This window comes from Agelaius phoeniceus, chromosome Z (assembly GCF_051311805.1).
Source record: "Agelaius phoeniceus isolate bAgePho1 chromosome Z, bAgePho1.hap1, whole genome shotgun sequence".
Taxonomy (NCBI): Eukaryota; Metazoa; Chordata; class Aves; order Passeriformes; family Icteridae; genus Agelaius; species Agelaius phoeniceus.
Genome location: NC_135303.1, coordinates 67,430,315 through 67,457,240, shown reverse-complemented (window position 1 = coordinate 67,457,240; position 26,926 = coordinate 67,430,315). Strand labels below are relative to the sequence as shown.

The 26,926-nt window shown below is 42.5% G+C and overlaps 1 protein-coding gene and 1 long non-coding RNA gene across 9 annotated transcripts in view; one reads left to right on the top strand and one right to left on the bottom strand.

Annotated features, from left to right (window-relative positions):
• Window positions 1–2,429, bottom strand: part of LOC129133002 (uncharacterized) — a 32,878-nt gene extending 30,449 nt beyond the window's left edge. The window contains exon 1 of the long non-coding RNA XR_008535892.2: window positions 1,970–2,429. This is a non-coding gene — a long non-coding RNA (uncharacterized LOC129133002). The remainder of the gene's footprint in view (window positions 1–1,969) is intronic.
• Window positions 2,430–2,464: 35 nt separating this feature from the next.
• Window positions 2,465–26,926, top strand: part of SMARCA2 (SWI/SNF related BAF chromatin remodeling complex subunit ATPase 2) — a 118,973-nt gene continuing 94,511 nt past the window's right edge. For 2 of the 8 annotated variants that reach the window (XM_054652860.2, XM_077172090.1), the window contains exons 1-3: window positions 2,465–2,629; window positions 15,653–15,913; window positions 23,821–23,944. In XM_054652860.2, coding sequence (XP_054508835.1) covers window positions 15,689–15,913; window positions 23,821–23,944 — 349 coding nt within the window. In that variant the 5' untranslated portion in view covers window positions 2,465–2,629; window positions 15,653–15,688. Of the gene's footprint in view, window positions 2,630–2,826; window positions 2,961–3,019; window positions 3,145–3,556; window positions 3,693–3,921; window positions 4,109–15,652; window positions 15,914–23,820; window positions 23,945–26,926 lie in introns of those variants that run through there. The other 6 variants (XM_077172086.1, XM_077172089.1, XM_077172088.1 and 3 more) reach the window with 6 other exon arrangements.

The window sequence follows — 26,926 nt, the reverse complement described above, 5'->3', positions numbered from 1 at the left end:
TCCTATCAGGTGAACATGCCTCCCTTGACAAAAAAACTCTCATGTTTCCCATGCCCTCCGGATAGATTACAATGAGATTCAATAGTACTTCATCAAAACACAAAAAGAAAAAGCCTTCAGACTGACACCAGCAACAGGCATGTTCATGCTCTCACAAAATGAAATTGGCTTGTACAACCTTCCCAAAATAAACATAATCATTAACTAAATATAGCTGCATCTATTCCAGAGTCAAGTGAACCTTTTTTCTTTTGCCTAAAAGATTAACTTTTTATTTCTTTTTGTTCTCTGTATGCTTTCTAACAAAAGAATGGGTTGACCTGGTTTAGATTGGTTTGAGTGTTGCTGAATCCAGCAAACAGCTGAGCTGTTTTGAAAGAAAGCTTCCCCTCCATTATTTAATGTTTGTTTTCTCTTCTGCACAGAGAAAAGGCAAACAGTACTCAGATTTACACTGGGGAATGGAGGAGGAAAAACAAACCACAAACGCAAATGACTGCCTAATGAGAGTTTCAGTATTAAAAAAAAAATATAATGAAAAAGCATCTCTTTACCCCTTTCATTTCCATTAGCATAATGTTCCAAGAATGTTAACTACATTCTTTTATCTCTTAGACACCAGTTTGCAGCTTAAGACAAAGCTAAAACCAAAGCTATAAATTACAAGTGGATCAAAAGATTTACATAATGACATAAGTTATTTTGTATATTAAGATTTGAATGATTCAATTTCTTTGATTTTGTTCCCAAGTAAATATTTTTCACTGACGATGGTGAACTGAAAATACAGCCTTTTAAACTTTTTACTTTATTGATACTTTGTGTTGTCCAGTTAGCACTGATTCTTACACATCTATCTTTCAGCATTTTGGTAATTTACATAAAAAATAAGATGAAGCTGATTAAGCTGGAAAACTAAAGAAACAGTAGTAATTGACATTGTATTGCCAGCATTGTAAATTGGTGATTTGAACAATAAAAAGACCTCCAAGCTAAACACCATGTAAACAATATCTGTTACTTTAAGACCACAAGGTGCATTTGGTGCTCCCTGCACTGCTTCAGGTCTTTAACTACTCCACCAGACCACAACACAGGAACCTCACACCTGAGCTTCTGTAGTAGCTACTAATTTTACTTAGGTTCCCACAAACCTTCTTACTCCACTGTACAATTCTTACTCCACTGTACAAAGTGGAATTTTACTTTCAGAATGGCAAATACCACCCATGTGACATGATCTTAAAAAAATTTAACTACCTGCAACATATAGTACAGTAGTCTGGCTGAATTTTTTTTATCTCTACACCCTGCGTTCAAGAAAAAACAACAAACCCTCAGACAGGTGGGCCCATTATTTTAATGAAGTACTTAGTCGCCTGTTACACGAGCTTGTACAAAAAACATGCGGACTCTGCAGCCCCTGCTGCAGACCATGTAAACCAGCTAAAGCATTAAAAAAAAAAAAAACCAAAAAAACAAACCAAAACTCAAACAGCAACAACAACAAAGAATAAAAACAAACAAAAAATCCCAAAGAAACCGGCACTACGCTACGGAACTGGAAAGCGTCCTTCCAAACCAACTTCAACTTAAAAAAAACTACTGAAACAGAAGCAAGCAAGACAGACCGAACACAACTGCACTATTTTCCCTCCCAATCCCGCAGAAAAAAAGTGGTCCACCGCGGTTCTTCACCCGGGCTCGCTCTATCTGCCGATCCCTCAGCAGCCGCCCCGGCCCTGCACCGCTAGGGGCGGCGGGCAGCCTCGGCGCCGGTGCCGGAGCTGGAGCCAGCCTGACAGGCCGGTTCCGCTGGAATGCTCTCAGCAGCCTGCTCTCGCCCTCTGCTACCAGAGACAGGGGACGGGGTGTAGGTTTTCCCCACCACGTGTGTTTTTTTTAAGGGGAGGGAGACACCCGCCCTGGGCACGCGCACACACACACACACACACACACACACACATACACACTCACTCCCAACAGCCAGACACAGCTGATCCCAGGCCCGTCACGCTGGCTCCTCCCCGCCCCTCCAGCGGGGCACAGTCACAGCGCAGTTCCAGCACCTTCTTCACCTCTTCCCCAAACTACTCCCGCGAGTGCCGCCCGAGCCCTGCTGCCGCCTTAGTGGGGAAAGAGGTCCTGCCCCTCTCTCCGCGCCGCAGAGGCGAGCTGGGAGGGGCGGGGGAGCGCGACGGCAGCACCCGGAGGGAGCGCAAGCCGCCACCGCTGCGCGGCAAGCGCGGGAGCACAGCGCCCGCCGTGCGCACGGCGCCGCGGGAGCGCAGCGCACCCCGCCCCGCGCGCGCTTGCACACCTCCGCCCCTCCTGGCCTCCGGTGTGAGCGACAGCTCCCCAGGCCAATAGAACAGCCTCTTCTACGCAAGGGGGCGGGCACTCCCTGCTCGGCGGACCAATGACAACATCGCTGCCTGAGCAGTGGCGTCCGTGAAGGGGGGGGGGGGGGGCCGGAGGAGGGGCAGGAGTTTAGGAAGAAGAGGAGGGAATGGCTGTCATCAATGAAGTCATGTTCGTAATCTAGTCCCTCGCTCCGGCTCTGGACTCGGGTGACTCACTGAGGGGGGAGAGGAGCGACAGTCAGCACGGCGCTCCGCCCGGGCGGAAGGTAAATACAACTTGCAACTCGGTCCAACCCCGTCAGCTCCCCGTGCCCGGTACTGTCCTTTATTGTCACTGGCTGTGCCGGCTCGCACCGTACCCACCTTCCCTCTCCCCATTGCTCCCCTTCCCCGGGCACGGCCCCGCCGGTCCCAGCCGCCGCCGTGCCACCTGCTTCCTCTCCCCACCTTCCCCGGCGCCCGGCCCTCCCGAATATTTATATCCCCCAGTGGGTGGAGAGAAGAAAGTTTTGATCCGGTATTATTCTGGAATAATCACGATGCGGATCGCCGGAGCGGGAGCGACAGAACCCCCACGGAGTCGCCGGTGGCTGACTCGTGAGTCAGCGGCACTCTCGGTCTTGCCGCCCAGCGAGCGTGTCACGGGCTGCGGGCAAAGCGGCCACGGGAGAAATAGATCCTTGGGGAGCGACAGCCCAGACGGACGGGCCGGGGGAGGCTCCGCTGCAGCTGCCGGAGGTCGCAGGGTGAAGTTCAGGGTGTCCGGAGGCAGCAGAGCGCGGTGCGGTGGGGCTGTTTCTTTGCCGTGGCACACGCTGGCGCAGACCCAGCCGAGCGAGGGGAAGTGGGGAGGCATGAGGAGGGAGGAACATGGTGCATGGGGGAGCGGTCTCGCCTGCGAGGAGAGTAGCGGCATTCCCCGGCAGAGCCAGGGAGGCCATGATCCGGATCATCGCTGCCTGCCTGTCACAAACATTGCACACACCGGGGAGGTGGAAGAAGCGGGGGCTGGGACTTTAGCCCAACAGGGCTGCAGCTCCTGTTGCTTTTCGGTCTCTTGTTTTTAACTGTGCAGTCACTCCTACTGTAAAGGTGTCGCGGTTTACTTCCCAAAATAGCTTACATGTCGTCGTACCCCTCCCGTTTTCCCTGCAGAAATTCGCCCCCCTCCTCCTCCCCATCTCCAAGCAGAGTAGCACAAAACATGCGCTTACAATTTTGGAATCGCCTGCCAAGCAAAAAAGCGTTTTATTTCCGGTGTGCGCGGAAATTTATTTTTTTTAACCCGGCCGGGCGGGAGCGAGGATGCAAACGCGCGTGGATGCTCAGGTAGCTGCGGCTCCCCTGCCCCTATGTCGGGAGAGGGGACGGCGGTGTTTGGCACCTGGAAAAGTTCTGTGCCCAGCCGGAGGCGGGGGTGGGCGGCAGAGCGCTGCTGCAGCCAGCTGCCGGGCGGGGCCGGAGGGCAGCGGAGCCCGTCCCCGGGCCGCTGCGGGGCAGAGGCAGGAGGCAGCGGCGGCGGCGGCGGGGAGAGGATAGGAGGGTGGGTGGCCTTTCTCGTCCCTCCGCCTGTGCAAGCGGCGGCGGATCAGGAAGTCACCGCCGCCACACACAGGCGCACAGACATGTTTGGTCGGCGTGACATGGTGGCGGAGAGGAGGAGAGGCGGGGAGACGGGCCCAGCCCAGCCCTGAGGCATGACCCGGCTGCTCACCCGGCCGGCCGCCCGCCCGCCTGCGGCCGAGGTACGGGGCCGTGCGCGGGCAGCGCCGTCAGCAGCGCACCCGCTGCTTCGTGGAGGGGCGGGGGCAGGCAGCAGCGGCGCCGCATTTCCAGGCAGGGACGTTTTACAGCCTGTCGGCCGGGGAGAAAACTTTCCAGAAAGGCTGGAGGGGGGAAAACAGGGCCCTTCTGGTTGTGCGCGCCCGCCCCAGCGCCTTCGCGGGGGAGGCGGCGGGCGGCCCGGCGCCGAGGCCTGCGCCCGCCCGTCCTGCAGGGCCCGAGCACCCGAGGGCAGAGCAGCGGTGCTGCCGCTCAGGGAGGGAGGGAGCGGCCGCCTTGTCCTGCCGCCCCCCGGAGCTCCCGGGTCGCGGGTCCTCCGCCGCGGCTCTTCCTTGTGTTCACGGTGCAGAAATGGAGTTTCTTACGTTGTCTCCTCCCCTCCTAAATTTATAATGGTGGAACTACAAACTGCGCACGGCTGCAAAAGTTGCAGCTCTTCTAACTCGATCTGAAGTTACAGTTTAACGAGCGACTCGGGTCGTTTTTTTGTTTTGTTTTTTTCCCTGAGCGTGCGTTATGGTCAAGTAGAGGGAGTGTAAAAGTGTCTGCAGATTACGTACATCGTACCGAATTTGTTTTTTCTTGATATCTGGTTCATATGTTTGATATTCGGACTTACCGAACGTAAGGCTAACGCTGTTCTTTTTAGGATGTATTTTTATGAATATTTATGTGAATATGAATATGCAAGTAAATAACTAGCTGAAGAATTGAGGAAAAAAAGTTGTTGATTTTTCGGTTTTTTGTTTGGTCGGGGTTTTTTTTCGCTGAAAGTGTTCAGCATGCTTTCGTTGAAGAATTGATCTGGGGTCTGTGACACGGCATTGTTCCGTTTGCATTCTCTCTTGTATTGCTTTAACTTTCTGAAGTGTTAAGTGGTTTTAACCACGGACTCTAAGACCCAAATGATAAACATTGTACCAGAATTTAATTCCTTTGGTAGTGTACCAGTTACTTGTTCGGGGTGGGGCAGTCTCCTCTGTGGAAGTTACTATTGTTGTGCAAATACAGGCACACTTTCTCTTTCCGAACCTAATTGCCCTATTACTGTCTCTGACTTTGTTTCTTTTGTCCTTTTGTGAGTCTAAGGAAAAAAAAGTAGTGTTTCAGAAGGATAGGCTTGCCTCAAGGCAGGTTGTTATATATATATCAGTAATAGAAAGCAAAAAGACTTTTTGTATAGTGAGCTTTTAAAATTTAGAGTGGATCATACAGCATATGTGGACTTACCAGAGGTGAGAGTAAATCTTCATTAAAAACATTATTTCTCTCATGAGTTATTTCTCAGCTTTAAGACTGGTATTTCTGTGGTGTTGCATGGAACATGTGCCAAAGGGCTGTTTTCAAAGCAGTCTTAAATCTTTTGTTTATTTCTGAAGTAGTCTATGAACGTTTCTTGTCAAGTTTAAGAAGTGCTTTCACCAGCACCTGAGGCTTGAAAATTGGGAGGAGAAAAATTCCTTCAGCTCGCATACCTATATTACATATATTCGTGACAAAGGTGTGTTTGAAATTACTATCTCCATATATATATATTTCTCAGGTTTTGTTGGACTTTTGAAGTTAAGGTCAAAATATACACAGTAGTAACTTAAAAAATGTCTATACTTTACCTCTGTTTTTTTGTCGTCCTGATGAGTAATATTGCTGTGAACTACAAGTGATCCTTTTCAGAAGGAAACTCCTCATACTTTGTGTGATTTAGAACATTTTTGCAAATCACTCCTCAAAATGTCTGTTGCATTTCTGTGTGTTTCCTGCTTGTGTCAGAATTCTCTGTGTGTAGTAGGTGTTTCCTGGACCTCCATCACTTTTGGACTTTATCAGATTAGGTTGGGTTTTTTTTTTTTGATTCTCTACTGGAATAGTAAACACAACATTATGGCATAAAGATTATTTGTCATAAAATTTGCACTAGAGAAAAGCTCATGTCTTATTTCCAAGATAAAATAAGAGAAGGATGAATAAGGGAAGGAAGTAAAGCTTTCTTAAACACAGCTTTGATAGTTTGTAAATACAGTAGAATGAGAAGACTAACGCTGAAAATTGTTTTCTTTGTTTGTGACACCTGTATAAAGTCATTATTTATTAGGCATTAACATTTTCCTGTTTGTCTCCAGTTGGCAGAGAATATTTTCTATTTGTCACTTCAGAGTTTGAACACCTAGGTGGATCATTTAGAGGTGGGACATTGGAGAAAATCTTAAAATGATAAGTTGGTTTTTACAGTAAATATATGTTTTAAATACAAGTAACTTGTAACAAACAATTTTCTCCCTTCTTCCTCCTCTTCTTCCCTGCTTAAGTAAAGCCAAGGCCTGTTGGTAATATGGTGCATTTCTTTCCTTTTGCCTACATCTCTTACGGTTTTTTATTTAGAAACAAATGAGAAGACTGCGTTCAATAGCTGTGGTTAATACCTGTAGTAAAGCTCACAGTATGAAAACTTAATCCATGACCATTCAGTAGTGTCCTGTATCAGTTTTCTGTGCTTTAAATTTACAGCGGAATCTACATATGTAGCAAATGTGGAATTGATCTTAGAAATTGTCTGATGGCAATTAAACTTCTGACTGTAGCTATCTGCTATCTTCTTTTCCTGAAGGCTACTGTCTTCTGCAGCAAAGCTATCAGAAAGGATCATATGTCTGTGCTGTAGTGTCTTCACAGTAAAGTCTGGCAGCGTAGCTTAGCCTAACTTGTGTGCACTCTGATTTGTGATTATGCCTTTTGACAGTCTAGAGTACTTTCAACTCCCAGCTGTTAACAAGTCATTTTTTGCTGCTGATGTCAGTTTTTCCTGAGAGGGTAGGCTATAAACTAGAGCAGCTGAGAAAAGTTGAACTTTGTGTTAAGCTGAAATATCTATACAGTAGGAGTAAGCATTTCTACAAGAATATTTCAAGGTAAGGAGTACTGATTATCATCCTAAAGCAAACTGTATCATACTATATGACTCCACAATAAAGTTTCTAGTGTAAGCATTCCACCTGTTTACTGAACTGTATGGGGATGCTCTCTGCAGTTTCTGGCAGAGAGCTAGACATGCAGCTAAAGGAGTGTTGCAGAGGTTTTTTTCTTCTGGCCTAGGTGTCTGGATAAGTAATTAAGGTTCAGCATTTCTGGTTCTGTGGTTAGTATTTTAAACTACAGATGCCCTTGCAGAAGGTTTTCAAGTTACACTGACATGACATAAATGAGCATGCAAAGGCACATGTTAGTATGTTTGGCTTTTCTTATGTGAACTAATAACTCTGGTATATGTTAGTTGAAGATTTGAGTCTTCTCTCTGATTTTTGTTGTTTCATGTAAACCTGTTTATTGATTGAATTGTCATTTAATGAAATGGCAGTAATTAAATCATGATAAAAGGTAATGCAGTGTCCTGTGAAGTTGTACAATACAAAACGCTGATTTGCTTCTAAGTGTGATAAGTTATTTAGTGATGATAAAGCTATGATTACTAATCAGCTCTTCTACTTTGAGCATATTAATTTGATTATAGTTAGCAGATTATGCAAGTAATACAAATCACTGACAGTATAATGTTCTATGTTTTCTATGGTAGTATAATAAAGATAACTCCTGTAGCCTATAGTGTATCACAAATTTACAGTTTATCTTTTCAAAGCCAGTTGTGAATCGTGACTGCAGTTGGAAATGTGTGGGGAGAAGTAGATTGTAACTATTTCTCTTGTGAAGACAAAGTTACGCTTTGCAGTGTCTGTGTGGCTATTGTGTGGGTCCATATTTCATAAGCTCTAAGCGGTATAGTTTCATTACTTTCCACTGCATATCCAAGGCAGGAGATGTGGCCAAAACATCCTGGCTGAGGTTCAATTTAGGTTGAGAGGAAAGGCAGAAGTTACATTGGATGGTGAAAGGAACTAGCTAGAAGAGTTATAAATACTTAACTGCTCCATCTGTTCTTAGACTTGGTGTGTGCCCTGTCAAAGCAGTCTGTAATCCCTGGATCTTTTTGGGTGTACAGCTGGTCTTGAATTCCAAAGTAATGCAAATGGTTTTTTACCTGCTGTGTTTTTGTTTGGGATCTGCTAATACTTCCTCATGTGAAAAAATCCCTGCCCTTGTTACCTGTGGGTTTGTAGCAGGTTTATACCAAAATGTGTGTAAAATAGAAATGTTGAACTGATGAAGACTATATTGTACAGTGAATTAGTTACATCTACAAAACTTTCTAAGTGTATATAAAATGATAGTGGAGAAGCATTTATGCTTAGAGGCTGTTATTTCATATTGTTCACAGTGCAGATATTCACTGTCCTAAACTGATCTAGAAATAGTTAGCAGAGATCCTAAGTCTCCCTTAATCTTCGGCTCTTGGTTTTGTGGCTGTTTGTATTTGGATCTGGCTAAAGTTATGCTGATATACGATAGATGCCTTTTTATTTTCCTGTCTTAGCTCTGGTTGTGTCCAGCAAAGGTGGAGAAATTCTCTGAGACCACAGGAAGAACCATGTGATTCACCACAACTGATTCAATTACCAGTAGTTCATCTGGGGTGGTTCACAAAAGAAAATTGGTCATGTTGATGTAAATAGATCTAAGAGGTGGTAAAGGATTACGGTTCAGGAAAAAACCCCATCCTATTTGAAGTCATGTAAATAATACTACTCCAGTGAGCATTTTGAGGAAACTGTAAGATTGGACACTTGAAAAACAATTTGACAACATGTAATGTGTTCAAGAATCAGAGCCAAGAGCCTCATAATTTAGAACAGTAAGATGGTATTTTTAATTTTTTTTTCATTTCACTATTGTCTTGTAATTTGTTGGAAACATTTACTTTTTTTTTGCCTCTCCTTCCTCCCTGCTTTTTAATTCTAACAGGCACTACTCATTAAAAAGCAGTCCAAAGAAATAGGTCAACACTGGCTTTTGGCAGGGAGTTGGCTTCATACTGCTTTTTTCATTGCAGGCACCAGAATTTAGCCAAAATAATACCAATACTATCTGCATGGAACTCAGTGACTTTTGGACCTGTTGTTTTTTTGTAGATTTTTGCTTTGACTTTAATGAGACTTTCATAAAGGCCTAAATAAATTAGATATCTGGCTTTTACTGAATTTTGATGAGAGCAGGGTCTCTAATTTCTGTGGGGTACAATCTCACACTTAATAAAGACAAACGAAGCTATTTTTGAAACATGTTAAACTATAAATTTTTTAGCAGGTAATTTCTGTGAACAAGTACTTTGTTGGGAGGGCCATACTGCGTTCTGGTTGAGGTCAGTGGCATTTTTTTTTAATTTTGTGGACTACTGTTGCCAGAGAAAATTGCTTTGTCTCTTTAATTCCATGACTGTCTTCGGACAGAGTTTATTACTTGAATTTAAGTAGTGTTTTCCAATACTTTATATTCCCTGATGTAGGTTTATAAATTACTTTTTTTTTTCTTTTTCTCTGATGTATAAAATGTCTGAATACAAATTATCTGTTTAAGACAATTCCCAATTATGTGAGATGTATCTTCACTCAGAGAAAGGTGATGAGGGGACTTGGTCTGGTGCAAGTGATGCAGACATTCACCCCTGGTAGTTACTGTTTTTCATAGTTTGGACGTTTGCTATCCTATCAGAAAGACTTCTGAATTTTTCAAATTTGCATGCAAGATATGTTTAATGTATTTGTAAATGACAGTGTAACTAATGGACTTGAGAGTGGAGCTAGTTTTTATGAGAATTACAAGTTGAATTTGAAATAGGATGAATAGGTGAATTGAGAGAAAGATTTTAATACCCATTTTAAGGCATGGGTATAGGTAGATGTCTTTTGTGAAATAAGATATTTTGGGATACTGTATACTGATAGTAGTTTTATTATTGATTGTGTTATGGCTCTGTATACATTCTTCTGGATTGTAGTGGTGGTGCTAGTTACCTGCTTTGTTAAATGGATTGAATTTTGTTCATAATGCACATAGTACATGACTCAGCTGTGAGAGTGTCAGTCTTAGATTTTGCAATATCATGATTGAAATATGTAGAAACTATTTGTTGTGTGGAAATGTGTGTTGTCCTTCATACAAAACATAGGCCTCTTAGAGGATGGTATGGTGTTCGCAGTTGTGAACATTTGATAAGTTGATTCCTTTTGTGGTCATGTTGTGGAGTTGTAGAGGACTAATTAGTGACTGTAGAGTTTTGAACTGAGAAGCTTCATAAGCATCTATGTGTTTTACCTTGCAAGGAAACAGGATCCCAAGGTATCAAGTCATAGAATCACAGAATATCCTGAGCTGGAAAAACCCAAAAGGATCATTGAGTCCAACTCCTGCCACTCCACAGGACACCACAAGAACAACACCAGGTGCCAGAGACCTCTGTCAGGCTTGGTGGCATGACTGCTTCCCTGAGGTGCCCATTCCAGTGCCCAAAAAACCTCTGGGTGAAGAGTCTTTTCCTGATATCCAATGTAAAACTCATTCTTTTAGGTCTAGTCATTGGTCACCACATAGAAGAGACGCAGTGACATTGTCTGTCCCTCCTCTTTACCTCATAAGGAAGTTGTAGACTGCAGTGAGGTCTTCCCTCAGTCTTGTCTTCTCCAGGCTGAACAAGCCAAATTACATCAGCTGCTCCTTGGTACTTGTAGTTTGGGCCTTCCACCATCCTCATGGCCTTCCTTTGGACCCTCTCCAGTAGCTTTATATCTCTCTTATTATGGCACCCAGAACTGCCCCCAGCACCTGAGGTGAGGCTGCCCCAGTGCAGAGCACAGCAGGGCAATCCCCTCCCTTGCCTGGCTGGCCATGCTGTCCCTGACGCCCTCAGGCCACGCTTGGCTTTCATGGCTGCCAGGACACTGCTGATTCATATTCAGCCTTCTGTTGACCAGGAGCTCCAGGTCCCTTTCCATGGCACTGCTTTCCAGCATCTGATTCCCCAGTCTTTACATCAAGGGTTGCTGCATCTCAAGCACAGGATTTGGCATTTGGCTTTGTTAAACTTCGTACCTTTGATGATGGCTGATCTTCCTATTTTTCTAAGTTTCTCTGTAGGGTCTCTTTGCCTTTGAGGGAGTCAACAGCTCCTCCCGCTTTTGTATCATCTGCAAAAGTAGTATCCCTTCAAGTCCTTCTTCAAAGTCTTTAGTGAATGTAAGCCAGCAATGTGCAATTCCAGCCCAGAAAGCCAACTGCGTCCTGTGTTGTAGCAAAAAAATGTGGCTCACAGAGTGAGGAAGGTGGTTCTCCCCCTCTACTCTTCCTTCATGGGACCCTACCTGGAGTTCTGTGTCCAGGTGTCGGGTTCCCAGTGTAAGAAAGACATGGACCTGTTGGAGTGGGTCCAGAAGATGGCCTTGAGGAAGCTTAGACAGAGCACCTCTCCTGTGAAGGAGGTGGAGAGAGTAGGGGTTTTAAGAGGATATTTCAGGGAGACCCCATTGTGGCCTTTGACTATCTGAAGGGGCCTTATAAAAATGAGGGAGAAGGACTTTTTGTATGGGCACACAGTGGCGGGACAAGGAGCAGTGGTTTTAAACTTAAAGAAGATATGTTCAGATTAGCTGTTAGGAAGAAATTCTTTATAGTGGGGGTGGTGAAGCACTGGCACTGGTTGACCAGAGAAGTTGAAGATCTCTATCTCTGCAAGTGTTCAAAGCCAGGTTGAACTGGGCTTTGAACAACCTGATCCAGTGGAAGAGGTACCTGCACATGGCAGGGAGGTTGGAACTAGATGATCTTAAAAGTCCCTTCCAACCCAAACCATTCTGTGATTTAGGCCTTTATGATTGTGTTTAAGAGCATGGGGCCTAAGGAAGAGCCCTGTAGAACCCCACTAGTGACAGGTCACCAGCCTGATGCCACCCCATTCACTGTAACCCCTTGTGCCTGACCCATCAGCCACTTGCTTACCCAGTACTTGATGTGTTTATCCAGCTGTGTGCTGGACATTTTGTCCAGAAGGATCCTGTGAGAGGCAGTATTGAAACCTTCACTGAAATCCAAAAGGATTGCATCAACTGGCTTCCCTTGATCAAGTGGGTTAGTCTGCCATAAAATTAGGTTAATTCTGACAAGAAGGACTTTCCCATCATGAACCTATGTTGGCTGTGACTGATGACTGCATCAGGTGCTTTTCAGTACCTCCCAGAATAGTATTCTTCATAATTTTGCCAGTCACTGAAGTGAGACTGCCAGGCCTGGAGTTTCCAGGCTCATCCTTCTTGCTCTTCTGGAAAACTGGGACATCAGCCAGGTTCCAGTCACTTGGGACCTATCTGGATTCCCAAGTCCATTAGAAAATCATTGAGAGAGGTCTCGTGATGATATCAGCCAGCTCTTTTGAGTCTTCTCAGATGAATTTCATTGGGCCCTATAGATTTACAGGGAACTGGGAGTTGATCATTCTCACAGCCACTGCCCTCCAACTCAGGGCCCTGGGACCCATTAATCCATCACTGGCATTGAGGACAGAGGTAAAGGAAGCATTAAACATCTCTGCCATGTCCCATGTCCTTGTTTGTGAGATGACTGTTCTCATCCTCTAAGAGGACAATGTTATTTCTCCACTGTCTTATGCTATTAATGTGTTTAAAACCCCTCTTTTTATTGTCGCCCTCAATCGTGGCCAGCTTCATCCCCAATTGAGCTTCAGCATGGCAAATTTTCTCCCTGCAGTGGGGAGCAGCATCTCTGTGATTCTCCCACATCACCTGACATTACTTCTGCTGAGCCTACACCCTCTTTTCTTGCCTCTACCTCCCAAAGAAGATTCCTGCTCAGCCAAGCCATCTTCTGCCTCCCCTGCTTGACTTCTGGCATTTGGGAATTGCCTCTTCCTATGCCCTTAGAAGATGGTGGTTAAAACATGACCAGCACTGACAGACCCTAGCACCCACAGAGCATTTTTCCAGGATACCTCACTGACTGATCCCCTGAACAGCCTGAAGTCTGCTCTCCTCACATCCAGAGTTGAGGTTTTGCTGGCACTTTTCCTTCTGTCAGCAGATTTTGAGCTTGATTATTTTGTGGGCACTGAGGCCAAGAATGGGCGCCAATCACCATGTCACTCATGAGACCCTCCCTGTTAACAAGCATGAAATCAAGGACAGCATCTTTGCTAGACAGCTCTCTTAGGACTTGAACCATGAAGTAGCATCCAGATGTTTTAAGAATCTCCTGGACTTGATTGTGCCAGCTGTGTGGTCTCCCTGATTAACATCTGGCAGGTTGAATTATGCCATAAGGAAAAGTTTTAGGGTTTCCCTTGGTCACTTGAGGAATTGATCTCATTGTTGTGCTTGTATGATCTATAGCAGCCTCCCATGATCACATCTTCATTATTTGTTTATATCTTAATCTTAACCCAGAGGGTCTCAATCTTGCTGTTGCCAGTTGTAAGCTCCATACATTCTTGTCCCTCTGGTATAAACAATGCTATACCCCTACTTTGCCTGCCCTGCCTGTCCTCCTGAAGAGCCTGTAAGCATCCAGCATGGCATGCCAGTCACAGGACTCATTCCACTGAGTTTTTTTTATGTCAGTGATTTCATATTTCTGGCACTGGGCCAAAGCTTCCCCTTGCTCCTTTCTCATGCTTGTAGTTCATTGTAGCCTACACCCCATGGAGCAGATAGAGTGATCTCACTTCCTCAGGTTCTGGTGTGCCATCCCATTGCTTATTACTGAGAAGCCTGGTTTTATCCCTTCCTGCCTTCCAATCTAATTCAAAGCTCTGTCAATGAGCCCTGCTAGCTCTTGTGGTAGAACCCTTTTTCCACTCTGCAAAAGGTACATACCTTCAGTATCAGTACGCTGTTGTAAAAAAAAAAAAAAAAAAAAAAAAAAGCAGATTATGCTGATGACATCCAATTCTGGAACCACATGCCCTGGGAAGCAGCAGACTTCTCTGTGACTTGGGTCTGGTCTGCATAGCAGGTCTGGTCTGCACAGCAGACTTCCCTTAAGAAGGGAGTCACCTATATCAACTACCCTTTCCTTTTAATTAACAGGGGCAGTTGTGATGAGGGTGGCAGGCTGTCTTACTCCAGATGGTTCCCCCATCCCAGAAAGACCTTTGTCTACCTAATCAGTTGCCTGTCCAGCCCATTACAGGGCATCATACTTCTTGTAAATGGTACCAGTCCTATTTGTTGTCTTCAAGTTTTCAGGAGGAAGGGTGTTCTGGTTAGTGTGGCCAATGGCCAGCTTCCAGTGTTTGTGCTCAAGAGACCTCTGCCTTCCTGCTTGGTAGGGTTCTGAGTCTGCCTGCATCTTCTCTTCAGTGGAGTTTGAGAATAGCCTGTCAAACTCTCACTCATTCTCGCAAGTACTGCACAGGCTGTTCACTTCACCCGTGGCTCCTTAACCTGGCAACAGCTTACTTACAATAATACATATTCTGTGACAGGAGTGATGGTCAGCCCCAGCCTTATGGAGAGGCATCAGGCACTCCTGGCAGCCTGAGTCCTGAAGAGCTTCATCTGCTAATGGGTAGTCTAGCTGGCTGAAAGCTTCTGATGTGGCTGGTGCAGTGAGTTCAGGGGGCATGAGCTCTGTGGCATGTCAGAAAACCACACCTGAGGGAGCATTCACTAATAAGAGAATGCCCATCTTCTCCAACTACTGGGTCTGTTCGTTGCCTCTTGTTGGCTGCTCCCAAGTGGTCATATGGGAGTGCAACCAGTGTGCCCTGGTCACATTCACTCTCACCATTTGAGAGAGCTGGAGCAGCCGTCGTCCTTGCTGGCTGCACTCATGCCTGGTCGGCTGCTCTAGGGCAAGCTGCCAGTCCCAGGTGCCAGTCAGTGCTCCCCTGTGGTTCCCCTGGCTCCAGCCCTGCTCACTGCTGTCCATGGCTCCACACTGGAGCTGTTTGCCTCGGCAGGGGGTGGTTGGGGGCAGTGATGCCATGTTCCGACCCATCGCTGTCACTACTGGCTCTGCCCACTCAGCCACTCCAGGGCAGGCTGGTGGAGCCCATGTATGTCTCAGCGCTCTCGGGCAAGTGAAAAAAAAGTCTGAAAACAGTCTTAATAATCCTTTTAATGTTTTCACTCTACTACCATGAATTTTACAAGTACAAATTTCAGGCTAGTCACAGCTGCTTAGGGAAAGATTTTTTAACATATAGGTTACAAAGACGTCATGCTCTTTCCTGCTTTTAGTAATTACTGTGCTGTGCTTGGCCCACATGGCACATCTGGTGATAGCAAGTCAGTTCAGCTGTATTTCTGATAGATGTTTCGCATAGCACACCAGCTGCTTTGTTCTGTGGGTACCATACAAATGTCCAGAAATTGAAGAAATTATCAGGATCCTTATCTTTATAGTGGGCTTTTAGAAGGATGGTCAAGCTAATGGGCGACATTAAGGACTGTGTAAGCATTTTCTGCTGGTGACAGGTTGCATGTGTATTTGTGTATATGTGTATGCGTGTGTGTGTGTGTGTAACGACTGATTTTATTAAATTTTTTGCCATACCCCTAATGTCACATAGAAATTGTGGTTTTGTTTTTGTTTTGTTTTGTTTTTGTTATTAGAGCTATTCTGCTAATTGAAAAGGAGACAGAAAATAGATGTCCACGCCTACAGACCCTGGCGCCATGCCTCATCCTGGTCCTTCCCCTGGACCAGGACCTTCACCTGGACCGATTCTGGGACCTAGCCCAGGACCAGGGCCGTCTCCTGGCTCCGTTCACAGCATGATGGGGCCAAGTCCTGGTCCGCCCAGTGTCCCACATCCAATGCCAACAATGGGGCCTACAGATTATCCACAGGAAGGCATGCATCAAATGCATAAGGTAATAGTTTATTACAAGTGAACCTTTTTTCCCTATTTTCTCCACTGATGAAAAGAGTTATTAAACTGCACATTTAGACCTGCTTAAGTGCTTCTATAAATCACCTGCAGAACTTCAGCTATGCTCTTACTTCTTTCTTTCTTACTGAAGATTATTATTGTATCAGCTTAAACACTGCTTCCTTGTTCCTGGTACTACTTTGGAGTATAGTTAGTAGTTTGGAAATGTTAATTTTTAAATTGTACTTTTCAGTAAGACAGACGTTACTAGGGAGAAAAAAATGAATGATAGCGTTAAAACTTTAGGGCACACCATTCTAAGCACTTTTTTTCTCTTTCTTCTTGTCTATGTGGATGTAGCATGTGTTTTTTTCTGAGGTGGTTTTTACTTTTGAATAAAATTATTGTTCTTTTCCTTAAAAAAAAAACAAACCCAAAAACCCCAAAAACAAACTTAACCCACTTTAAAGAATTTCTATTACAAATTTGTTTACTCTTCCATATTGAAAATGTGGTTAAAAACCATGGCTTTCAAGTTATTTTATAAGGACTCCATCTTGCAAAGGAATATAAAACATATGATGTATCATGATGATCTATCATGTAGAACATGTCAATAATTGTACTTCTGTGGTTATTGTTATACACTTAAAATTAGACTATGTGTGCTTAGATTGTGTGCTTAGACTATCATTAATGTTTTTTGCTTTGAGGAAATACTTGCATGTGTGGAAATTCCTTTGTGAGTACAGTTTCTTTATGTATTGTCATTTTTGTTTGGTTGTGTACCAGAGATTTAGAACCCAGAATAATTTTGATTGCAGTGATGTTCTACTCAGAAATACGTAGTAGCAGCTTACAGAGCCAAGATATTGAAAACATTTTGGCAGCTATTGTTGATTCCACTGGGAATTGTTATATGCACATAGAGAAAAAATTACAATAAAAAACTGTTGTAAAGTGATAGAAACATGTTTTAATTTTCCTCTTGAAATTACATCTTCATTTTGACACTCTCACATATAGATCAGTTTCATTCATTAAAAGAATATCCAATCAGTAGGGACATGACATCACCATATTTTACATGAAGAACTAAAAATATTGTAATAACATAAAGACTAGATGACGTGAAGGAGGCTGTGATCCAGCTTTCCATTTGCACTGACCTGCTGTAATCTCTGAGAGGTCAGTATGTGCAGTAACTATAACATTTGCGTTTGAATCTTGACGTGTCTGATTTAGCTGTTAGCCAGATTAGACATTTGCAGTTGGCATTTTTTTGTTTGTTGAGTCAGTTACAGCCCAGCTTTTCAGAACTCTGTCACCATACTTCATAGCCAGGGTTCTCACTTCATTCCTTTCAATTTTTCTTGTACCTGTAGAAGAAGGTGGCCCCAGGAATTTTTCATAGATCAGCTGAATACTTCACACATTGTTTGTAATTGATATATCCTGTTATACTGTTATATCAGGCAGTCAATCCTATGGTATAGTTAGAAACAAACCAACAAATGTCATCCCACAACATTTCTTCAGGGACTTCAGAGAGCATATCATAAGGTTCTGTGAGCCAGAGCAGAAAGTCTCCCATTGAGGTGGCATTGAAATATTTTGTAAAATGTGCCACAAAGAGTCTGGATAGCCTATTCAAAGATGATCATTCAGTATAGTTACAGTAAATTACCTTTTCTATACCTTGGTTCTGATAATGGAATAAAGACTGTAATTTCACAAGTCTTTATTTTTTACTAGCAGCAAGCTTGCTGTTGTCTTTTACATTTCTACTTCTGAGGTTCCAGTATGCCTTCACATGTGTGTGATTAACCTAGAAAATGGGTCTGTTGACTTGATACAGGTGAAAAAAATAAAAAAATGAAATAAAATCTTACTTAATTTTCAGTCTATATGAGGTTTTAGGTCTCTTTTTCTGTGCAACTCCAGAAATAGTGTATTGGGATAACTGTTGGAAGGATATAAGAAATGCTGTTGAAGGGTGCCTCTGGATTATTTTGCAAATCTTACTGGAGTGCTGTTCATGAAATTAAAAAACTGGTCAGCCACCTGTAGCTGGACCAAATAAACATTTTCTTTTTGCTTAAATAAAATATGCTGACTTGCAAGCCATGCTATATCATAACACTGTTTTTTAATGAAATGCAGTAAAAATGGGGGATTGCACCAGAAGTGTCCCAGTTTTGCAGTTGCTCTGTGGGATACTCATGTATGCACTGGCATTTAACTCTTCCTTTTAAAATTCACATGCTTAAGTGAAACAACTGTGTTACATGTTTGACTAGCTTACAAATGATAATATCATGCAAAAAGCTTTAAAAAATCCAAAAGATCAAGCAATACCTAAAACTGATTGAAACAAATTTATATTAATAAATAATAATTCCTAAAGCATGTTTACTTAAGAACTGTTGTTATGAAAATTAAAGATTGTATATTCACTTAGTAACCAGAAGACCTTTCCACAGGAAAATTTACTATTAGTTTACATAACACAGTTTTCACAGAAGCAATAAATTAACTGCATTTCTTGCTGGTTTCTTAAGACTGTCGACCAAATTTCCAGCAAAATATAGGTCCAGATTTTACTAAAGTGTATCTTGGATGCATCACAACTGTGTTTAAGAAGGAGTACTCAAGAAGTCTGTCTGGGATACTGCTAAATGGACAAACTGTAACAGCCTCAGAGAAACTGGTGGAAGTAATACTTGGAAGGATGTTAAACTGAAGGATATTAAAAGAAAGCATTGCTACCTTCCTTGCCCTAGCCTTACTTTTCTTCTGCATCCACATAGAAGCTCCTCTGGGGAAGAGCGAGGTTACCTGGTTTTAGTCTGAATTGATAAAGCCTTTGACACAGTCCCCCACAACGTTCCTTTCTAGATTGGAGAGAGATGGTTTTGATGAGTGGACTGTTGGATAAGAAAGTGGTTGGACAGTCACACCTGGAGGGTAGTGGTCAGTGGCCCAGAGTCCTGATGGACACCAGTGCCAAGTGGTGTCCCTCAGGGGTCTGTATTGGGACCAGTGTTACTTAATGTCTTCATTAATGACATAGGCACAGGGACTGAGCAGGTTTGCAGATGATACCAACCTGAGTGGTGCAGACAATGTCTGAAGGATGGGATGCCATGTAGAGAGACCTGGACAAGCTTGAGAAGTGGGTCCATGGGAATCTTAAGTGTTTTAACAAGGTGCTGCAAGGTGCTGCACCTGGGTTGGGGCAGCTCCTCATAGCAGCCCAGGCTGAGGATGAAAAGATGGAGAGCAACCCTGCTGAGAAGGGCTGGAGGGTGCTGGTAGATGAGAGGCTGGACATGACCAAGCCATGGTCATGTCCAGCCCAGAAAGCCACATGTGTCCTGGGCTGCATCCAAAGCAGCGTGGCCAGCAGTGCTGCATCAGCTCTGGGGTCCCAGCACAGGAATGACATGGACCTGTTGGAGTGAGTCCAGAGGAGGCCACTAAGCTGATAGAGGGATGGAGCGCCTCTTCTGCTAGGAAAGGCTGAGAGGATTGGGTTTGTTCAGCCTAGAGAAGAGAAGGCTTTGAAATGACCTCATTGCAGCCTTCCAGTACCTGAAGGGAGCCTGCAAGAAAGATGTAGAAAGACTTTTTACAAGGACAGGTGAAAGGGGGAATGGTTTCCAGCTGAAAGACAGGAGGTTTAGATTAGCTACTAGGAAGAAATTCCTTCTTGTGAACATAGTGAGGCATTAGAACAGGTTGCCTGCAGTAACTGTTGATGTCCCTTCACTGGAAGTGTTCAAGGTGAGTTTGGATGGGACTCAGAACAACCTGGTCTAGAGACTGCCACTGTAAGGGGTTTGGAACTTGATCTTTGAGGTTCCTTCCATCTCAAGCCGTACTATGATGCTATGATACAGCCTTCTGTTATCTTCTTATATGCTAGCTGGACCACACAATTTTAGCTGCTTAACCTCTGATGTTATGACAACATTATAGCTTGTTAAGTTGAATGGTGCTCACTTGAGGGATGGATGGAGTACTATGAGCTCTTGGTTTATTTTTTCTTCCATTTAATTGTAACCTGATGCATAATCACTTCTTTTGTGAATTTGTAATGGGATATAGTGTAAATGACTGCTGACTGGAATAATTAGAATGATGTCATGGGGAATATTACTGGTTTTGGTGAGTGAGATAAAATTTGAGGGAGAGAAAAAATTCATCAGAAATACAGTAGTTTTTACTAAATATGTTAGTTGTTCACTCAAATGTTCCATTAAAACAGAAGGCAAATGGTTTCCCATTTCAGATATTATTGGGTAATAGATTAGACAATGAAATTGAAGTATTTCTGTCGTGGTCCTGGAAGTAACAACATGCAAATTCAGTAGGCATGTTCCCTGCTTTTTGTTGTTGTTGTTGTTCATGTCTACATTAGTAGAAAAGAAAGGAAGTATTGCCAACCTTGAAAAATCAACAGAGAACTTAATGTAAAATGGTGATTTTGTGATTTTTTTAGAGATTAATAGAATTGGTGGCCAAAAACTACTAATTCCTGCTGCAAGAGATACAGTCAGGCTGGATGTCCATCAGGGATGCATTCAGTTATGCTGTGTAGTTATGTGGCAGATACATGACAACACATTGCTGTTCACCCTCTGTAGTTCTGTTGTTTTAGAAGATGTATGGTCTACAAGAAAACTAGTCTCAGTACTCAGTCTTTGATTTCAAGGCTAGAGGTTTTTTTTGCTTGATGTTTTTTTTAATAAGGTGGATTAAAACAAACAAACAAAAAAAAAAACCAAAAACAAAAACCCAGACACTGTAATGTCACAGTTTACCTGAAAATAGGTCAAACTGTGATGCATCTGTGAAAAGACCTTAGCTGCTAAATTCAGAGTAAAAGCACTGTAGGCAAAATTTTCCTTATGCATTAGACATTATGTAAGTCTGCCAAGTCTATAGGCTTGTAGTTAGCCTACAGTTGAAGTTCATCCCTCATTCTTTTTCTTTAAGCATTGTTTATTTGGCCTCTTCAGTACTTATTTCCTTACTTATGGGGACCAATCAAAACCATAATTTCTACTCTAAGTTGAATATGTCTCAACTTCCTGATTCCCTTCTGTTCTGTCATAAAAAGAGTACCCCATTGTGATAGTAGTGCTTTATTGGTAATACAAGTTACTTATCCCAACAACGTTTTTGTGGAACATAGCTTTAATAACTTAGAGAGGACTGAAGAATTTACAGAAATTACATTGTGTTTAGATACCCTCTGTAATTTTTAACCTGTTGCATAGATTTAGAGTTGTCCTCTAGCTCTGTAACTATACAGTGATTTAGAAAAGTTACCATAAATAACTGTTCCTCAGTTCTTGTAGGTCACTGCTGTCCTCTGCTGAATTGTGTTCCCTATTGTATATGGTTTTTTCATAGCCAGTAGAGGTTCTTTTATATGAAATACATTCTTGGATGTGCCAGTCTCTGCATACATTAGCAATTATGCAATCATTACAACTACTTTTGACTTCACAGAAGTTCATGCCATCTTCATCTTTTGTATTTTTGCTAGTAAAAAGCTGATTTATGTGTTCTAATGAATTTAGTTTTCAGTTTTTTCACCACATAAGTAAATACATAGATGCAAACCCCTTTCTTGCTATGTGTCTAGTCTCCCTTCCATTAGACTTGAAACATTTCAATTTGCTACACTTGTTTTCGTGTCTGTATTTTTTTAATAATACTTTTTTTACAAAAATCTGTTATTTTGATCAATGATCTCCACAGAAGCATGCCTTGAATAAAAGTTTTCTTCCATAGTCATGTTACTACCTCTCTGTTCTTGATTGATTTAAAAAAAAATTTCCTTTGTCAAAGGCCACATACTCGCTTTTCTTTTCTCTGTGGCTCTTTTTTAACTGCCAACCCCGTGCTCTTTATGCTGGTACTTCTGATGTATGCATGCTGTGTGCCTTCTTACTCCCACCCAAGCTGTTTGCATTCCCAGAGGTTTCATGGTTGCCACCTATTAGTGCAGTGAAACCCATCCCTGCAGTTACATATGCCACAAATGTACAGCTAGAGACTTCTGTTCTGGAGATCAGATCAAGTTACCAGCAAGTCTCCTCCTCTTGGTAACCATAAAGATACCATGGCACCCAGCACATACCATGACAAAATAAGAATGCGTCCAGCTTTATAGGTGTTTTGGTTTCTGTAATAGTCAGCTCATGCAGACAGAATGTGAAGCGAGAGTTCTCTTCTGCACTGGCTGTCTTTGTAAGAAGGGATGAAGAGAGAGGGAGGGATCTTCATGCCTCAGAAAAGGGCACTGGGATTTACTTGGTTCGCAAAGTGGAACTATTTTTAATGTGTCAGTCATCTGTGCCTACATTTCTACACCATATCCCAAGTTCTTGTATTTAAAAATAGCTTCTTGAGTAGTATGTATTTTTCTGATACAGTTTCTTTTCACAAACATTTTTATACTGTCATGATAATTAAGTGATTTGGTGAAACATGAAAAATCTATTTTATTTTTCCTTTTCTATAACTTTCCTCCTTTTAACCCAAACTTCTGATAAGAAAAAATGATGGTGAAATCCTTGAGAAATGCTGAACAACAACAAAAAATTCTGTGTGTTTAAAGGTGTTTTCAGTCAAATCTGATGATTGCAATTGAAAGTGGAAATTTTATGTGAAAGGTTTATGAAAATTGAAATTCAGAATTAGTTTTTCTTTTGTAGAAAGGGTGACCTTTGTTTAGTTCTGTTGAAATTTAGTCATGTGCAACAAGCTACTCAAAAATAAGAAATGTGACACTTCTTTTCTATAAGCTGATGTAGCTTCCTGCACATTGGTTTAATTAATTCCCTACATTTCCCCCTGGAATAAGTTATCTTTAGTCTCTTTTTAAAAAGAAGTCTCAATAAAGAGATGTACATTTAGATAAAACAGACCACGAGGTCTCCATTGGCAGTGTTTGCAAGAGCAGCATTTAGTGTGCATGCATGCATATGTTAGAGTGGGACAGAGGCGTATATTTCTGTAGAGAGAAGGTAAGTGATGCCAGTCTTTTCCTTCCAAACACAAAACCTTACAGAGCTGTGTTAGAAGTTAATTAGCCTAATCCTTTCCATAGTTAGGAATATGATAAAAGTTTTGCTTTCATGGAAAGCTTCATTTTTTCTTGGGGACATCTTTCTTCCAATGTTACTTTTCCCTTGTTTTCGCTTTCAGAACTCTTCAGTTTTTATTATGGAGCCTTTTTCAGTGCCCAGAATGCCTTCATCATGTTTTTTAGACTCCAGGCTATCTTTTCTACACTCTCTAAGGAGAGCACTTGGAACTGTTCTGTGTCGGAAGTACCATGGGAGCTCTAGTTTTAGAGGAGTGTATGAGGGGACAGGCGCTGTAGGGAGGACAAGTATTGTTTTCCCTTCCTTGACTGCCTATCCTTGTTTTTGTTACTTCCTGCAGTGTCACCCTTGTTTTTGAAGAGAAACAATGTTGAGACATTCCAGTAAAGCAGTGACTGAAAGGGCAAAGTTTGGGCTAAAAATAACTCAAGTTAAGCCACAGGCTCTACTTTCATAAGTTAGTGTGTGTTACACTGCTTGGTAATATGAGGCCAATACAGGTTATGTGTTTGTATTTGGACAGTTTGCCTCCCTGCCATTGCCAAACAGTTCATAAGGGGAAAAAAGGCAAAAAGGAAACAAGGGACAAGCAGTCTAATAATGTTCTATGGTTTCCTAAATGTGTAATTTCAGGGCAGAGGTTCCTGCGTTTTATTTATTTTGAATGACTGCTGAAAGAAGTTTTTCCTCTTCATGTATTTGTTTAGATTTTGAGTTAGTCATTCATATTTTTAGAGTGGATTTATATACTATCTCTCTCTAAATACTTATTTTGTTTTCACAGTCTGTTGATGGCTTGCATGAAAAAGGAATGGTTGAAGATGTTCACTGTGGCTCCATGAAGAGTATGCGACCTCCTCATCCTGGAATGGGTCCACCTCAGAGTCCAATGGACCAGCATGGCCAAGGTTTATCCATACTGTGCATGCTCTGTGATTTTGGTGCCTCTTGTTCCACAAAGAGTCCGTAGTTCCATATCACAGATTGCCAGTTATTTCCCATCAGCTTTGTTTGGAAAAGCTGAACAGGGCAGGCAAATAGCTGAATTGCTTTGCTTGCTGGAGTATCCATTAGGCAGGTATTGGAGAAAAACTAAGGTTCAAGTCTGTGGCTGGGGCAAGTCTATCACAGATTTCAGTTTGCATCTCTAAAGAAAAAACCCATCAACTTACTTATTATCTTATGTGGCTGCTGTGAATGTAAATACATTTTAATATGATTTACTATCATCAAGTGCTGATCAAAGTACTTTCCAATGTTTTTTATGCCAGAAGATAGAAACTCTTTTTAACATATCGCTCTGTGCCTTCTTTGTGTCTGTAGGTTGGAACATAAAAGGACATGCATTCTATGAGCAGCTTGGTATTCTGGAGATTTGACTAGAAACACCTGCTAGTATTAATAAGTTCAACAGCAGACAAAACTTTCTATGTTGCATGCTTAATTATTTTACAACAACTTCTGAAGAATCCCAAATGATATTAGACTCTTGGTGTGACACACTCTGTACAGATCTATTAGGAGGTGGTCCTGAACTTCTTTGTGCTTTTCAGTGGTATGTGACTGAAACTCTAGTCTTTAATTTGCCAGCTGAATCCCAGTCTAGGACCCAGATAATTAGAAAGTAATGTTTTTCCACTAAACCTTTCAGTATCAATTAAGTAAAATAGAACTGACTTTGCAGAGACAAGTTCTTCATTAGGTAAAACTTCCTCTTTAGTTCATTTCAACAAAATGTAAGCATGATCATCTGAGAGACAAATTTTGCTTGTCTTTGCAGTTAGAGGGCACTTCTGCTTAGGATGAAATGAAAGAGCATTTGGTCTAAAGATGAAGATGGGACAGTTCATACATTATGTACTGAAAATGCAGGAGCATAGTTTGCAAATCTTCAAATACAAGTAGCTTCTGAGTTGTTTTCTCCTTTTCTGTGCTGCCTCAGGTCAGATTTCCAGGTTATTTTGCACTGTAAAAAGATGATTGATTGTATTAATAGTAACTTTGTCAGGATAGATACTACAGATTCCTATTCTCTTTTTTTTGTATGCCAGCAACTGTTACAATGTAAACAGAGATTACTAGAGTTATGATGTGGAGCAGGCTTTTAAAAGAAGTGGTCAAAAACATCTCCCGATGTTCTAATATTCCAGATATTTTTTTGACATTATAGAGGACTGCTTTAGCTTTCACTGACTCTGTGTCTCCGTTTTTTTTTGCTCTTCCACGACTGTCTTTTCCATAAAAAAGTGGTGATGGCACTTGATGCTGTTCTGATACCTGTTGGGCAAAGTCCCATCTACTAGACTTGTAGGTTTTTGCCATTAGTGTTGAGGTCCAGGGAAGAAAACCAGGTTCCTTGATAGCCTGTCAGCCTATTAGATATTTTTTGTCTGATTTCCCACAACATTAGAGAAAGTAGCACACTTGTGTTTTTACAAATTCTCTGGAAATATGCAGTATGGTTAATGAGAGTTTACCCAGGCCCACACTCATGGCAAAAGGACAGCATGACTTCTCTAAGAATGCATGGGACGATGCCTGGTAACTCTTGAAGTCCTGACAGTCTTCGGTTGGGTATGGTAGAAACCAAGGCTTGCTATAACGTTCACTTCCTCATGGTTGTCTGATAGTTGAGCTTATAGTACATGGTTGTGTACAATTTTTAACAATGTAAATGTCACGTAGAAATGATACCTCATTAGTTCTAGGTCTGGTTTTTTCATGGCTATTGTTTGTAGTCCTCAAGTTGAAGTAGATAAATATGCACTAATTGATGTTTTTGGAGGGCATTTGAGGGAAAGTAGCTGAATAAGTCCAAAACCCCAGGAAAGGGATTGCTTTAAATTTCCCCATTAATGTGAGAGCTTAGGAAGAATGGCCATGTGTCATTAAATATTGTTGTAGGTAAAATAAAAATTTTGTCTCTCTTTATGTTGTCTCTCTTTGTGATGTTGCCTGTAATTCAGACCATCAAGAACAGTTTTCTGGAAAGAATCATAGAAACATAGTATGGTTTGGGTTGGATGAGGACCTTTAAAAGTCATTCTCTCCAGCCCTTTTGCAGTGAACAGGGACATGTTCAACTAGATCAGAGCCCTGTTGTTGTTCAGAGTTGTTCAGTGCCCCATTGAAAGTGACTGTGAATGTTTCCAGGGATGGGGTGGGGCATCTACCAACTGTTCTGAGCAATCTGGCCAGAGTTTCGCTAGCCTCATTTAAAAAAAAAAGTCTTCCTTACATCTAATCTGAATTTATTGACTAAAACGGTTCCACCTTGTCCTGTGGTACTGTCCTTGTAAAAAGTCTCTTTGCAGCTTTCTTTTAAGCCTCATTCAAGTATTGAAAGACCACAACAAGGTCTCCCTGGAACCTGCCTTTCTCAGGAGGAGCAACCTCTATTCTCTCAGCCTGTCCTCACAGGAGGCCTGGTCCATCTCTCTGATCATTGTGGTTTCCTCTGAATCCTGTCCAACAGGTCCATATCCTTCCCATGCTGAGGAGCCCAGAGCTGATGCAGCACTGCAGGTGGGGTGTCATCAGAGCAGAGGGGCAGAATCCCCTCCCTGGTTCTGCTGGCCATGCTGCTCTGGATGCTCAGGATGCCATTGGCTTTCTGGGCTGTGACCACACAACGACAGCTCATGTCAAGCTTCTTGTCCTCCTGTATCCCCAAGCCCTACTCAGCAGGGCTGCTCTCAACCCCTTCATTCCCCAGTATGTATCAATACTGGGGTTTGTCTTGACCTTTGTACAGAACCTTGACCTTGGACTTGTTAAACCTCATGGAGTACAGGTTTTCACACTTCTTGAGCTTGTCCAAGTCCATCTGAATTGCATAAAGTCAGCCTTTAGTCTGACAAATTTACTATTATATATTACGTAAATATGAT